This window comes from Microcaecilia unicolor, chromosome 6 (genome assembly GCF_901765095.1).
Source record: "Microcaecilia unicolor chromosome 6, aMicUni1.1, whole genome shotgun sequence".
In the NCBI taxonomy this organism is placed as follows: domain Eukaryota; kingdom Metazoa; phylum Chordata; class Amphibia; order Gymnophiona; family Siphonopidae; genus Microcaecilia; species Microcaecilia unicolor.
Window position 1 is genome coordinate 74402741 of NC_044036.1, and position 14172 is coordinate 74416912.

The 14172-nt window shown below is 46.7% G+C and overlaps 1 protein-coding gene across 3 annotated transcripts in view; it reads right to left on the bottom strand.

Annotated features, from left to right (window-relative positions):
- ARHGAP29 (Rho GTPase activating protein 29) overlaps positions 1-14172 on the bottom strand; it is a 321071-nt gene that overhangs the window by 15383 nt on the left and 291516 nt on the right. For all 3 annotated transcript variants that reach the window (XM_030206020.1, XM_030206021.1, XM_030206023.1), the window contains 4 exons: positions 13882-14114; positions 6438-6744; positions 6219-6318; positions 4887-4991 (listed from right to left, as the gene is read on the bottom strand). In XM_030206020.1, the coding sequence (XP_030061880.1) occupies positions 4887-4991; positions 6219-6318; positions 6438-6744; positions 13882-14114 (745 nt within the window). The remainder of the gene's footprint in view (positions 1-4886; positions 4992-6218; positions 6319-6437; positions 6745-13881; positions 14115-14172) is intronic.

Consider the following 14172-nt stretch of genomic DNA (forward strand, 5'->3'; position numbering starts at 1 on the left):
CGCATCGGCCGCTGCCGGGACATCCAAGTTGGTTTTCAAGGGGGCTGGTATCCGAGGATGTCGTCCATATACGATGTAAAAGGGCGAAGCGCCCGTGGCCGAGCTCACTCGGTTGTTATGAGCGAATTCTGCCCAAGGCAGCAGCTGACTCCAGTCGTTGTGGTGCTCATTGACATACATCCGTAGGAACTGCTTCAAGCATTGGTTCACTCGTTCTGTTTGGCCATTGGATTGTGGGTGATATCCCGACGAAAAGTTCAACTTTATTTCAAGGGCCCGATTCAGGGCTCTCCAGAACTTTGAAACAAACTGTACTCCTCGATCAGAGGTAATAGATTCTGGCAGACCATGGAGACGAAAAATAGCGCTGATGAAATACTGTGCCAGCTTCACCGCCGAAGGAAGGGTAGGCATGGGTATGAAGTGGGCCATTTTAGAAAACCGGTCCACCACTACCCAGACAACTGTGTGCCCTTCAGAGTTAGGCAGATCCGTAACAAAGTCCATGGCAATGTGGGTCCACGGTCTCTCAGGTACCGGTAAAGGCATCAGCAACCCCTGGGCTCTCCGACGGTCCGCTTTATGCTGGGCGCACTCAGGACACGCAGCCACGAACTCCTGCACATCCCGATCAAGTGAAGGCCACCAATACTGCTGGGAGATGAACCGCTTGGTTCCCAGGATCCCGGGATGTCCTGCCATTCGAGAGGCATGCCCCCATTGGAGTGTCTTTTCTCTCAGCCGGGGTGGCACAAAGGTCATACCTGCAGGTACTGCTAGCGTCATTGCGGGCACAATGACATCGGGTTTAATTACATACTGCAGGGGTTCTTCCTCCAGGTCAGCCTCCATGGACCTGGAGAGGGCGTCTGCCTTGATGTTCTTCTCCGCTGGACGATAAGTCAGAATGAAATCAAAGCAGGAGAAGAATAGTGCCCACCGGGCCTGGCGAGGATTCAGCCTTCTCGCTTCTCGTAAATAAGTCAGGTTTTTATGGTCCGTGAACACCGTGAAGGGCTCCTAAGCCCCTTCCAGCAGATGACGCCATTCTTCCAGGGCCAATTTAATGGCTAATAGCTCCTGATCCCCGATGGCATAATTCTTCTCGGCAGGGGTATACTTTTTAGAGAAGAATGCACATGGGAGAAGTTTCCCACTGGGGTGGGCCTGGGACAGCACTGCTCCTACGCCAACCGATGATGCATCCACTTCCACGAAAAATTTATTTGTCGGGTTGGGATGGCGCAACACTGGAGCTCCAACAAATGCCTGTTTCAGATTCTCAAAGGCCTGACACGCCTCAGGCGACCAGTTGCGAGCGTCAGCGTTCTTCTTAGTCAAGGCAGTAAGAGGGGCAGTCAGGGACGAGTAATTCCAAATAAACTGCCTATAGTAGTTTGCAAAACCTAAGAAGCGCTGTAGAGCCTTACGCCCCGTAGGTTGCTGCCAGTGCAGGATGGCTGTCAGCTTACTGGGGTCCATACGCAGCCCGTGGTTAGAAATGATGTACCCCAGGAAGAGCAGTTCGGAGCGATGGAATTCACATTTTCCCAATTTCACATAGAGGTGGTTCTCCCTCAACCGCTGCAATACGGTCTTCACGTGCTCCTGGTGCTCTTCCTCAGCCCTTGAAAAAATCAAAATGTCGTCCAAGTAGACCATCACAAACTTATACAGGAGATCCCTGAAGATGTCATTCATGAAGGCTTGGAAGACGGCTGGAGCATTAGCAAGTCCAAACGGTATTACCAGATATTCGTAATGCCCGTCGCGGGTGTTAAACGCCGTCTTCCACTCATCCCCCTCCTTGATCCGCACAAGGTTGTAGGCCCCCCTGAGATCGAGCTTGGAAAAGATCTGGGCCCCCTGGAGGCGGTCAAACATCTCAGAAATCAAGGGAAGGGGGTATTTGTCCTTCCGCGTGATGGCATTGAGTCCCCTGTAGTCAATACAGGGGCGCAACCCCCCATCCTTCTTCTCCATGAAGAAGAATCCAGCCCCCCGCGGGCGATTTAGAGGGCCGGATGAAGCCTCGAGCTAGGTTCTCTCGAATATACTGGGACATGGCTTCCGTCTCTGGCCGGGATAGGGGGTATACGCGGCCACGGGGAGGTTCAGTGCCAGGTAGTAGCTCTATGGCACAGTCATAGGAGCGATGAGGAGGCAGAATCTCTGCTTGCTGTTTGGGAAAAACATCTCCAAAGGATCTGTAGGGCCCCGGTAACATAACATTGGCTCGATCCAAAGGAAGCGTCACTGGGGCTGGCGAGACCTTATCCAAACAGACCTTCTGGCAGCCCGGGCCCCACGCCGTCAATTCACCCCGGGCCCAATCAATACAAGGGTTATGCAGGCGAAGCCAGGGTAATCCCAGGATTATGGCCTCAGTGGCCGACGGAAGGACGTAGAAGGAGATAACTTCTTTGTGTAAGACTCCTACCCGTATGGTCATAGGCACGGTCCTGGAGCGAAGAACTCCCCGAACCAGTCCCCAAGCCGCTGAGACAGTGATGGACTGAGGTAACTCCATCGTAGGAATTTGATGAACCCGCACCAGGTCCGCGCTGATAAAGTTGCCTCCCGCCCCCGAGTCGACTAGCGCCTCAAAACAAGGGGTATCCTTAATCGCCAGTAGAACTGGCACCAAAACCTGCATCCAAGGGGAGAAGGACTTGGGCCCTGACCCGGTCTCCCTAGCCGGTATCAGGGCTGCTGGTTTCCCGACTTCTTTCTCTTCGGGCACTCCCGGACAAAGTGCCCCTTCACTCCACAATGCAGGCACAGTCCCTTAGAGTGTCTCCGCTGTCTCTCCTGGGCCGCCCGGTCAACCTGCATAGGTTCAGACCCATTGGGCACACCCAGCGACGGGGAAGCAGGGCTCTTGTGCGAGCTCCTCGAGTGAGCCCCTGCAACCTGCTGACCAGCGCGACGTTCACAGGCCCGCTCCCTGAACCGGATGTCCACCTGGGTGCAGAGACGGATGAGGTCGTTCAGATCTGAGGGCAGCTCCCGGCCTGTGAGTTCGTCCTTAATGTTGGCCGAGACCCCATGCCAGAATACCGCAGTCAGGCTTGGGTTATCCCAACCTAGCTCCGCGGCCAAAGTCCGAAACTGGATGGCGTACTCACCCAGAGAGAGTCGCCCCTGATGTAGGTTCAACAGCTGAGTCGCCGCCGAAGAGGGCTTCCCGGGTTCCTCAAAGATGACCCGAAATTGTTTCAAGAACTCTGCCAAATTATCCAGGAGGGGATCCTTCTTCTCCCATAAGGGCGAGGCCCAGGCCAGAGCGGGGCCTGCCAGTAGAGAGATAATATAAGGCACCTTCGCCCGATCCGAAGGAAAATCCCGGGCCTGCAACTCGAAGACAATTTGGCATTGATTGAGGAACCCCCGGCAGGTCTTACTGTCGCCCTCATACCTCGGGGGCGTAGCCACCCGAATCCCTCGGCCGCATGCGTGGGAACCCGGCGGAGTAGCTGCTGGCGGGCCCTCCGCAGCCCCTGTGACAGTCAGCGTGTCTACCCGTTGAGACAGTGCGTTCACGATTCCCGATACCTGTTGTAGCTGAGCATGCAATTGCTGGAGCAGCTGCATGGGGGATGGATCGGTCGAGCTCATGGCTTTTGCGTTCTGTAATCCGTTGGGTTGGTCGTGAGCCCTTGGGCCCTGGCCGAGGCCAGCAGGGCGCCGACCCAGGCCAAGGGGAGACCGACCCACCACCGCACACCCCAGCTACACAATACCCCCTAAGCTACCCCTCCCCCCAGTCCCTCAGGAAGAAGGGAAATAGGCATACAGGCGGGCCTCGCGGCCGAACCGGAACCCACGCAGACAGAGCCACTCGTGCGAGCCTCACGGCTGAACTGGAACCCAATCACACACAGGGAGGGGTGAAAGAACCCAGAGGGCCCCAAGATGCCAGACACGCGCTGAACACCAGCAATAGGGCAGAGAGGGAAACAAAGGACCAGAGCGGGCCACGCCCACACAGGGGACTAGCGCAGGACAGGGGAACTAACACAGCAACCCCCCCCCCCCCCCCCCCCCCCAGGGTAGGAGCCCCAGGCAGAAGCCAGAGGAACCAAACACAAAAGGAAGGCAGAAAGCCCTTGCCTCAAACCCACTGTAGACAGAGGCACACAGAACACAAAGGGTTAAGCTTGTAGAGCCAGCAGAGAGAGAGTGCCATAAATCAACAATCAATCAGAGAGAACGCTTTCCCTCCCGAGAGGGAGTGGGGCCCGTCCAACAAACACACTGGCAGAGGCAGGAATACAATACACACAGTACACAAAGGGTTAAACTCACTGAGCCAGCAGGCCGGGACACTGGGAAGAGAAATCCTTAAAACAAACAAACAAAGGAGAACGCTCTCACTCAGCCCAGAGCCCCCCGGAGGCTGAGCAATGCCCAGCCCCCACTAAACAACCGAGCAGCTGACCCTGATTACAGAGCTACACGCACACACACACACACACACACACACAGCAGCAGCTAACCCAGAGGGAAGGAAAAGAATACTCTAAATCAACACAGATCCCTGTCAGAACCTAGAGCACATTCTGAGAGAAACCTATCAGGCTTTCCTGTTACTACCAAGAAGTAACGCAAAAGCAGAGAAACTCCTCAGCAGCAGGCTAAAGTACTATCCCCTGACGTCAGCACAACCCCTGGCAGCCAATCAGAAGAGACGTCCCCCCTCCCCCTCAGCCAAACCGGCAGAATCATAACAGCTTATGACAGACTAAGGAGTCCTTCTAAAATCCACAAAACATCACCTACAACTTTCACTGGTTTTATGTTACTATATGGTAACTAGCTTATGACAGACTAAGGAGTCCTTCTAAAATCCACAAAACATAGGTACTAAAAAAAGAGATTCTAACCGGTCTCCTTTCGAGTAGCAGCTTCAACATCTAAAGCAAATGTAATAGGCTTGGATGGGGAATTTTTCATCACAGATTCTTCCTCATGTGAAGGTGTCACATGTTCTGGGAATGAAACAAATGAAAAATGTTAAACTTCTTCACTCCAGGATACTGTGTATGTCACCACATTCCATGAATATAAAAGTTAAATTTAGCCAAACAGCTGTTAAGAAAACGCAGACATGTGCTGTCACGAGGATTCAAGCAAAGATTATTTACTTTCAAGACTGATTTATCTTTCAACACCTAAAGTTGAAAGCTATGCAGAAGATATTATGTTAATCTGTCAGGCTTTCTGAGTTATAAGTATACTCTTCATCATAGGCAAAAACCCCTTATGGGCGGCCCCAAAAATTCTTAATGGGCCGCAATTGTCTAATAAATTTTATTTTTTTTTTGAAATCAAGAATTTTTATGAAAAAACATATTAATTTCTAGAACATACTTAATATATAATGCAATACACTTAGCTTATTGCTTGGTGTTCAATATTACTGCTGCTTCATGCTGCGCTGTTCCCCGCTTAGTTACTCTGAGCCGACGTTGGCCAGTGTTTCGCTGCTTCTTCAGGGTCTCAGGTAATTACAGCTCTTCTACACTACGTCAGCTAAACTTCCTCTGAAACTACTAGAGGAAGTTTAGCTGACGTAGTGTAGAAGAGCTGTAAAGTGGAAGCTTTTGTATTTAGAATTTGTTCCTATCTCCACACCACCAAGCATATTCATTGAGTTATAGTATATGCATAAATAATTCATGTATACATTTACAATACACAGGTGCAAATCATTACGTTATAGGGACACATTCATAGTACTCAATTATGTACCATTAAATCATATACCAACTTTCAAAATGTGATGTGTTAAAAAGTTCAGTGCACATGTTGAGGTTTTAGCAGCACAAATAATCACCAAGCTGCTTAATAGGTCAAAAGCGCAAGGAAGTCACACAAAGCAATTTACTTGCTTGTAAAGTTTTTAATACCTATATAATATCACAACAATATAAAGAAACAAGATAATTAAAAGGGGAGTTGCAGCCTAATGCACACTGAGAATAACTAGATTAAAAATAAATTCCAAAGAACTTAACTGACAAACATCTTTACATACTTTGCTGTAATTAACTCTAGTATGTATATTTATTGAAGACCTGAATTTTATCATTTAATTATAAAATACATATCTGCTTTATTACTACAATGCACACAGTTTATCATCACTACCAGATGTTTACAATGTGGGATTACTTAATGTGTTTGTTAAAGATAGTCTGTAAAGTGACACTAACCGGTTACACATAATTCATCTGTGATTTCTCTGTCTTCCAGTCCTTGAAACAGTAAATCATTTTCCGATATTGCACTCTCGTTTATAGATACCAAAATATCCTGTCATTGGAAAAATGGGAAAGAGTTTGTAAATGAAAGCTCAAACACAGAGAAATAAGGAATATATATTTCACATCTATAAACAGGAACAGCTAAAACAATTCTATGGTAATACTTACTTCCTTGCTAGCAATGACTGATGGGAGCTTCCTTATTTGCTGTGGCATTCTCTCTTCTGCTGGAAAAACAATTCCAAAGGAGCAGCTTTCATTGGACTGAGAAGTAGATAGGGGATCCAAAAAAACATCAAATATTTTATCATAGTAAGTTATGAGAAGCTCCACTACCCTAGCCTGGTATGGATAGTCCACAAGAGATGAAAGAGAAATGGTGGCATCAGTCTGTCGTGGTCTGATTAGAGTTGGTCCAAATATTATACCAAGGTTGCTGGCTGACATTTTGTTTTCATCTGCTTGTTGTGCAACTCTGAGACAAAAAAAACAAACAAAACCTCATCAATTTATTAATACATTGCTATAGTAAAAATAATGTGCAAAGCTCTTTAAAACAACTGAAAACGATATTCCTTATTTCATTTCTGCCCCAACCTTTTACCGAATTCAGTATCAACAGCATTTATCAACTTCCTAACAGAACAAGCAAAACACAAACTGTGTATGTTTCTCACATTTCTATAAGGGTTGCACCCTTCATATTAGTTTTAAATTTTGGCCTCAGTGTTCATAATTCCACAATAAGAAAACTCAGCAAAAATTGGATTCACAGGAGAGAGGCAAAGTGGAAACTGCTGCTATCTAAGAGTAACATCTGTGCTCGTTTGACATTTGCAAACACAAACCTGGATGATTCCCAAGCCTTTTTGGATGTCCTATGGGTAGACAACATAGGGCCCATTATATCTGGTATAAAGCAAATACAGCAGTCCACAGTAAGATCATCATACCAATAGTCAAACATGGAGGTGATGGTGTAGGGATGCTTTGCTGCCTCAGGACCTGGAATACATGCCATTATTGAAGAAGCCATGGACTCTACACTGTACCAGAAAATTATTAAGGAGGATGTCCAGTCATCTGTCTGTGAACTGAACCTGAAGAGTAATTTAGGCTATGCAGCACGATAGTGACTCAAAACACAAAAACAAGTGTACATTTGAATGGCTGAGAAGAAACAGTTAAAGTTTTGGACTGTCCTAGTCAAAGTCTTGACTTGAACCCAACAGAGATACCATGGAAGGACCTGAAATGGAACAGTTCATGTATGAAAACCTATGAATGTATCTGAATTAAAGCAGTTCTACAAAGAAGAGTGGGCTAAGACTCCTCAATATTGATGTGAAAGACTGATATAAAATTAAAGGAAACATTTGGTTGTAATTATTGCTGCTAAAGATAGTGCAACCAGTTATTAAGTTTAGGAGGCAGTTACTTTTTCACATGGATGATATGGATATTAGATAATTTTGTTCCTTAAAAAAGTAGTAATTTTAAAACTGTGTTATGTGTTTAGTCAGGTGGTTTTTGTCTAATATTATATTTTGTTTACAGATCAGAAACCATTCAATGTGACATATATGTAATGATAGGGGAAATTGGGAGGGGGGGATACTTTTTTCACATCACTGCACTGTGAAACTCAACAAGATAACAGTGTTTCAGGGCTGCCCCTAGCAACAGATCATGCCTGGCCTCAATTTGGGCCTGGCAAAAGAGGCAGAATGAGGCAGCATGGCATAACTTACCCTTCTGGGTCAAGGATGGAGAAATTAGGTCTTACCTGCTAATTTGCTTTCCTTTAGTTCCTCTAGACTGGCCCAGAATGATAGGTTATGCACTCACCAGCAGGTGAATTCTGAGAATTCTAAATGAGCCTATAACTGGGTCCTGTGCAGTCCTTCTCAGTTAGTATTTCCGTCCCAAAACAGATCCAAAAAAAACCTCCAGAAATTTCTTCTCAACACCCTTCTTTGAATTGTGCTTATGCTGAATGAACCTTGCTCACTTATGTTTTTTTAAAATACGTTTAAACAACCAACATCATCACTTAAAACAAAAACTATGCCTCACAGCACTGTCTACAAGAGAAAAATCTATCTGCTACCAAGCTGCTGTACCAAGATCGTCTGGAAAAATGAAAGACTGGACTCTTAAAATCAGAAACCATACTGGGTGGGTTTTGGGCCAGTCTGGAAGGACTATAGGAAAGCAAAATCAGCAGGTAAGGCCTAATTTCTTCTTCCTCATCATCCCTCTAGACCGGCCTAGACCTTGATGGGAAGTACCAAAGCAGTGACCTTTAGGGGTGGGACCCTACAAATCCTGCAGATAAAATTCAAGCTCCAAAAGGCACATCTTGTTGAGCTTGGACATCCAGATAATGCTGAATAAAGGAATGGTGCGAGGACCAGAGGGCTGCCCTAAAAATTGCCAGAGGCATAAACAGAGTTCTTCACCCATGAGGCCACATGACCTCTACTGGAATGAGCCTTAAAAACCTCTGAGGCTGGCTGTCCTTGCAAAATATAGGTTGAAGCAATAATCTCCTTAATCCACCTACCAATAGTGGTCACCCTTCTTGTGTTCTCCGATTAAAATGAAAAGATGATCTTAACAGTGGATCAAACTAACGGTCCATTTAGCCCAGTATCCTGTTTCCAACAGTGGCCAATTCGGGTTGCAAATTCCTGACAGAATCCGAAATAGTAGCAAGATTCATGCTACTGATCCCAGGGACAAGAAGTGGCTTTCCCCAATGTCTATCTCAATAGCAGACAATGGACTTTTCCTCCAGGAACTTGTCCACACTTTTTTTTAAACCCAGATACACTAACCGCTGATACCACATCCTCTGGCAATGAGTTCCAGAGCTTAACTATTCGTTGAGTGAAAAAATATTAACACCTGTTCGTTTTAAAAGTAGTACCATGTAATTTCTTTGAGTGTCCCTTAATCTTTCTACTTTTTGAAAAAGAGTAAAAAATTGATTTATATTTACACATTTTACACCACTCAGTATTTTTTTTAGTTCTTTATCATATCCCCCCTCAGACCTCTCCTTTCCAAGCTGAAAAACTCATCCCAGACGCGTGTCAAACCAGACACCCAGGTATACTAAGTTCTTGGACAGGCTGAAGACCCAACTCAGGAACTCCAAAAATTGCACCACCAGAGCAGTGACTCACTCTCCAGGATGCCCTCTTTTTGCTGGGCTGTTGTCATAATCACAATCACCTTGGAAAACGTAAGGGGAGCTGTATACAGGCCAAAAGGGATGTGCACAAAAATGGTAAAGCTGTTCTAAAACTGCAAAGCGAGAAACCTCTGGTGTCCCTTGGTGGATCAATGTGAAGATAGGACTTTGTTACATCCAGACATGCAAGGAACGCCCCCCCATCTTCTGACACAATAATGGCGTGAAGCATCTTCATGCGAAAACTGGAAGCCTTTAGGGCCAGATTCACCATTTTCAAATACAGAATGGGAAGAAAAACATTCATTTTTTTTTGGTCACCACAACATAAATGGAATATTGACCGGGGGACCCTCTCCTCGAATGGAACAGGACGCACTGCCTTCAGGAGGATCAGCCTTTGTAAAGTCTCCCTGACGGCCCTTGTTTGCCACCTAGAACTTAAAGGTGGCTCCAGGAAGTTGCAAATTCTGGAGACTTCAAGAACCCACTGGTCTGGAGTAATCTGGTCCCATCTCTGATGAAAGACTCAAAACCAAGTTCCCATAGCCACCAGAGAATGAGCCTCGACAACTTCATTGGGCCCCACAATCCTGTTCCATAGAACCACAGTCTTCGCCTCTATGGAGGCATGCATGAAAGGACTGAAACCTCTGGAAAAGCCTACCATGCCGACTGCCACTGACCCTTCCAGGGCAATTTATGAAGCCTCGCACCAAAGGGAAACCTGCTCAGTTTCAACTTTGACGTGAGATCCACTGACCAGCCAGGTACCTTCAAGTTGCCACAATGAGTGCAATGGATTTGGCTGAAGCCCAAAGCAAATCAGAGTGTGTTCACCAAAAAAGAGGATCCCATATCAATTTTAGCAGTTTCCTAGTCCACCGCGACCAATTGTCAATCTTCTCCAACCAACAAATAAAACAGGATCTAGCCATTAGACTTCTGCAACTTGCCACCTGAACAGCAAAGGCTGATACATCAAAACACTGTCTAGCAAGGAGTCCATTCTATGGTTTTGAGGATTATTCAGAGTCGAACCCCTATCCACAGGAATGGTAGTCTTCTTAGTGATTGCAAAAACTACAGCATCTACTGTAGGAGGACTTAAGGTTTATCTATCCTGTTCCGGGTTTGGATAAAGTCTAATCATGGTGGGTGCCACTCTGAATGACGCACCCAGGGAATTTCAGTGTGTCTTAATCACTTCCATGAAATCCTGATGAACTGGAAAGGACTTGGTGGGCTTGCAAATGCCTTTTAACAAAGGATCTGCTCTGCAGGATTCCACTGAAATGAAATCTTCCTCAAAATTCAAAACCAAAGATATCTGTGCTATAAGTTTCTGCAGCTCACAGTAACATAATAAATATCAGCAGATAAAGACCTGCACAGTCCATCCAGTCTGCCCAACAAGGTGGCCAGAGTTTAATCTGGTACTCTGAATAGGTTCCACTTCATGATTAAACACTGGTATACTTAATCTTCATCTCTCTCTGCCAATTTGGCACAAAGACCATAGAGGTCTGCCTGGCAATGGTCCTACTTCCCAACTACTGGAGTTGCTGTCGAAGCCCAATCAGCCTTGACCCTGATCTGATTTTGCCATTTACAGGACCTAGACCATAGAAGTTTGCCTGGCATTGGTCTTGCTTCTCAATTTCTGACGCTGCCGTCAAAGCTCACGCCAGTTATGAGGTCATTTAAGTTTAGCTTTAATTGAATTCCATCCTTTTTCTATAGAGCATTCCTTTGAGTTTATCCCAAGTATTCTTGAATTCCATCACCTTTTTTGTTTTCAAAATCTCCAGCAGGATGGTATTCCAGGAATCCATCACCCTTTCTGTTAAAAAGTAGTTCCTGACATTGCTCCTAAAATCTCCCACCCTGCAACCTCAACTCATCCATCTAGTTTTGAGAAAAATATAGATCACTGAAGAATCCTCACCTGGGAACAGGTCATCCATCCAGTCTTCTTCCCAGAAAACTCTCTAAAATCTAGAGAATTTTTGTTCAGAGCTTGTTCCTCTCCTCAGACGTACTTGGCAGTTTCCCAACTTTCCTCATACAAACGGCCTTGTATATCCTATATAATAATTCTCACCTCCAACGTTCTGAGGCTGCCTGGAACCGTGGATTCCGCCGGATGTGGTCTGCTTCATGGAGTAGATCAAACTGACGTCAGCAGCAAACAGCGACACAGCCAGGAGGAGGACTAGCAGCCAGGGGGAGGAGTAGGGAAACACACGGAGCGTGTTTCCCTACTCCCCCCCCTGCCTAAGAATCGCTCCACACTGGCTGCCAACCTCGGAGTTCCGAACCACCTGCACACCCTAACCGCCCTGGGAAACCCGCTGCCGCCCTCCCTGTCCTCTCCAAGTCCGGCCCTCGCCACCCGCAACCCCCACTGGCCGGTACAAAAAGAAAGAACCCCCCCCCCCCCCCCCAAAAAAAAAAAACACACTGCAAAACGCGCCTACGTAGACAGCCATCTGCCATTGCCTGTCGACTGTGCAGCCGCTCCTCCCCTGCACGGCTCTGCCCCTGGAGGACGACCCCGGAGGAGTGCTGCGATGTCAAAGGGGAGAGGAAGACCGGCTAAAGAGACGACAGCCAATGGCAGATGGCTGTCTACGGAGCCGCATTTTTCAGGTTGGTTCCCCCCCCCCCCCCCCCCCCCCCCATTTTTGTCCTTTTTTCCCGCCGCTGCTGCTGCTCAACAGGAGAAGCAGCAGCGGCCTCACACCGTTACTATTGGGGGTTGCGGGTGGCAGGGGGGGTTCATGTGCCCAGGGAAGGGGCTTGCGTGATGCGCAGGGGGGAGGAAGCATTGCTAGCTCCCATTTCCTTCACAACAGAAACGGGCCTTTTTTACTAGTAGCTAGAATAAAACCCCAATGCCTCTCTCTGAATTGTATTGCTCAACAGACCAGTGAGAGGGAACACTGCCTCCAGCTGTGGGGGCTGATCCTGGGCTGAGAAGGAAACCAAAACGGCAGCGGTTCCTGCCACCACCGGGACTATTTCCATGTCAGGAAGATGCCAAAGGCCTGTGGAATCCAACTCCTCACGGGTCTCCTGTCCCGGAAAAGAAACCGAAAATGTTCCTGCACGCTGAACGGCTGCCTTAACGCCCCTGGAATATCTGCAGAATCCTACCACATCAAGTCACAGGTGTTGACAGGCTGAATACTTGCCTGTCGGTACTCATAGCTTCACCCAGCTCACACACTGCCTAGAAAAAAACAGCACCAAACCCTGTACTAGGACTGACAAAAAGCCAGACACACAGCAGAATCAATAAAATTACAGCCTCCTAAGGACAGCCAAATTTTAGACACGCGCTACGAGAAGCAAAGCTTGTTTTCTCTTTTGTAAAGCAAGACTAGTCCCTAAAGAAACTCGTGCCTCTCTTCCTCCACTGAAATAGACAGAACCAAAGCACAAGCAATTCTGCCCTTCCTCCCAAGATGGATGGGAAATTCCAGGACAAGCTGGGGAGATGGAGGAGGGACCTAGCTGTCTGCGTGTAACACCCCTTGAGGCACAAGAAACCTCCATGGGCCTCATCTCTTGTCCAGACACTAGCATTGCTCCAGGTCCAAGAGTAGAAAAATTCTCTCTCTCTCTTTTTTAAAAAGCTAAGGACCAAAGGGAAAAGAAGACAATATTCAAGAACATGAGATATTTGCCCAAGACCTACATACTGACTGGACTGCAAAAGCCTACCATCCACCACCTGCTGGAGACGGAGACTGAGAAATGATGACTCAGAGGTACTGCACTGGGCAGTTATAGGCTCATTTAGAATTCTAGACTTCTCAGTGCATAACCCATTAGCCTGGGCCAGTCTGGAAGAACGATAAGGAATAAGATTGTTTCCTAAACACAAACCCCCATCTCTGATCAGGTAAACAGGAAGAGGAGGGGAGGTGGCTCAGGCTGTCATTTCCTCTCAATTGCATTAAACTGGCACTTAGAAATGTGCCATTATATAGTGTCCCATGAGGTTCAAAGTGCCAGCAAACCTCAGCTGCAGGAGGAGGATGTAGCAAAGGGCACCACAATGTTCCTCCTCCTGTCTGCTCCAATTCACAACAGAAAGAATAAGGATGGGGAAAAAAACAGGGAATGAAAACAGGATCACCTGGGGAATGAAAAGGTGTGACCTGGAGAAGGAGCAACACAGCATGTAAAGAATACCTGCAAAAATGGAGAAAATGTACTATATGTTATACCTAATGTTTTTCAAACCAATGTGGACACCTGCCCATTAGGATAAAGAGACTACTAACTCATCTTTAAAGCTACTGGATGTATGTTAATAAGAATGCTTAATGATTACTGACATCTGAATCAGTAACCTGGTACCAATCCACTGAACCAATCAATTCCCTCAGTTCAGTTTCTTACCTGTGAAGATGTCCTATGAGGTACTGAAGTGTATTATAGCTGGGTACAGACAGTTGCTTCAGGAGGTCTCTTATTTTAATGATGATCCTGTTCATTTCAATGCATGACAGCTGTCTTTTCTGTGCCCTGGGACTGGCTTTCTTTGGGTTCAATTCTTCATTGACTTGTTGACTCTCTTTTGCAAGCCCAATAAATTCATTATAAAGACGGAATAAAATCAACGGCTCTGGGAGCTGAAAATAAAAATTTGAAATATATATATGGTCCACGTTTTAATTTCTTCCCTTTATT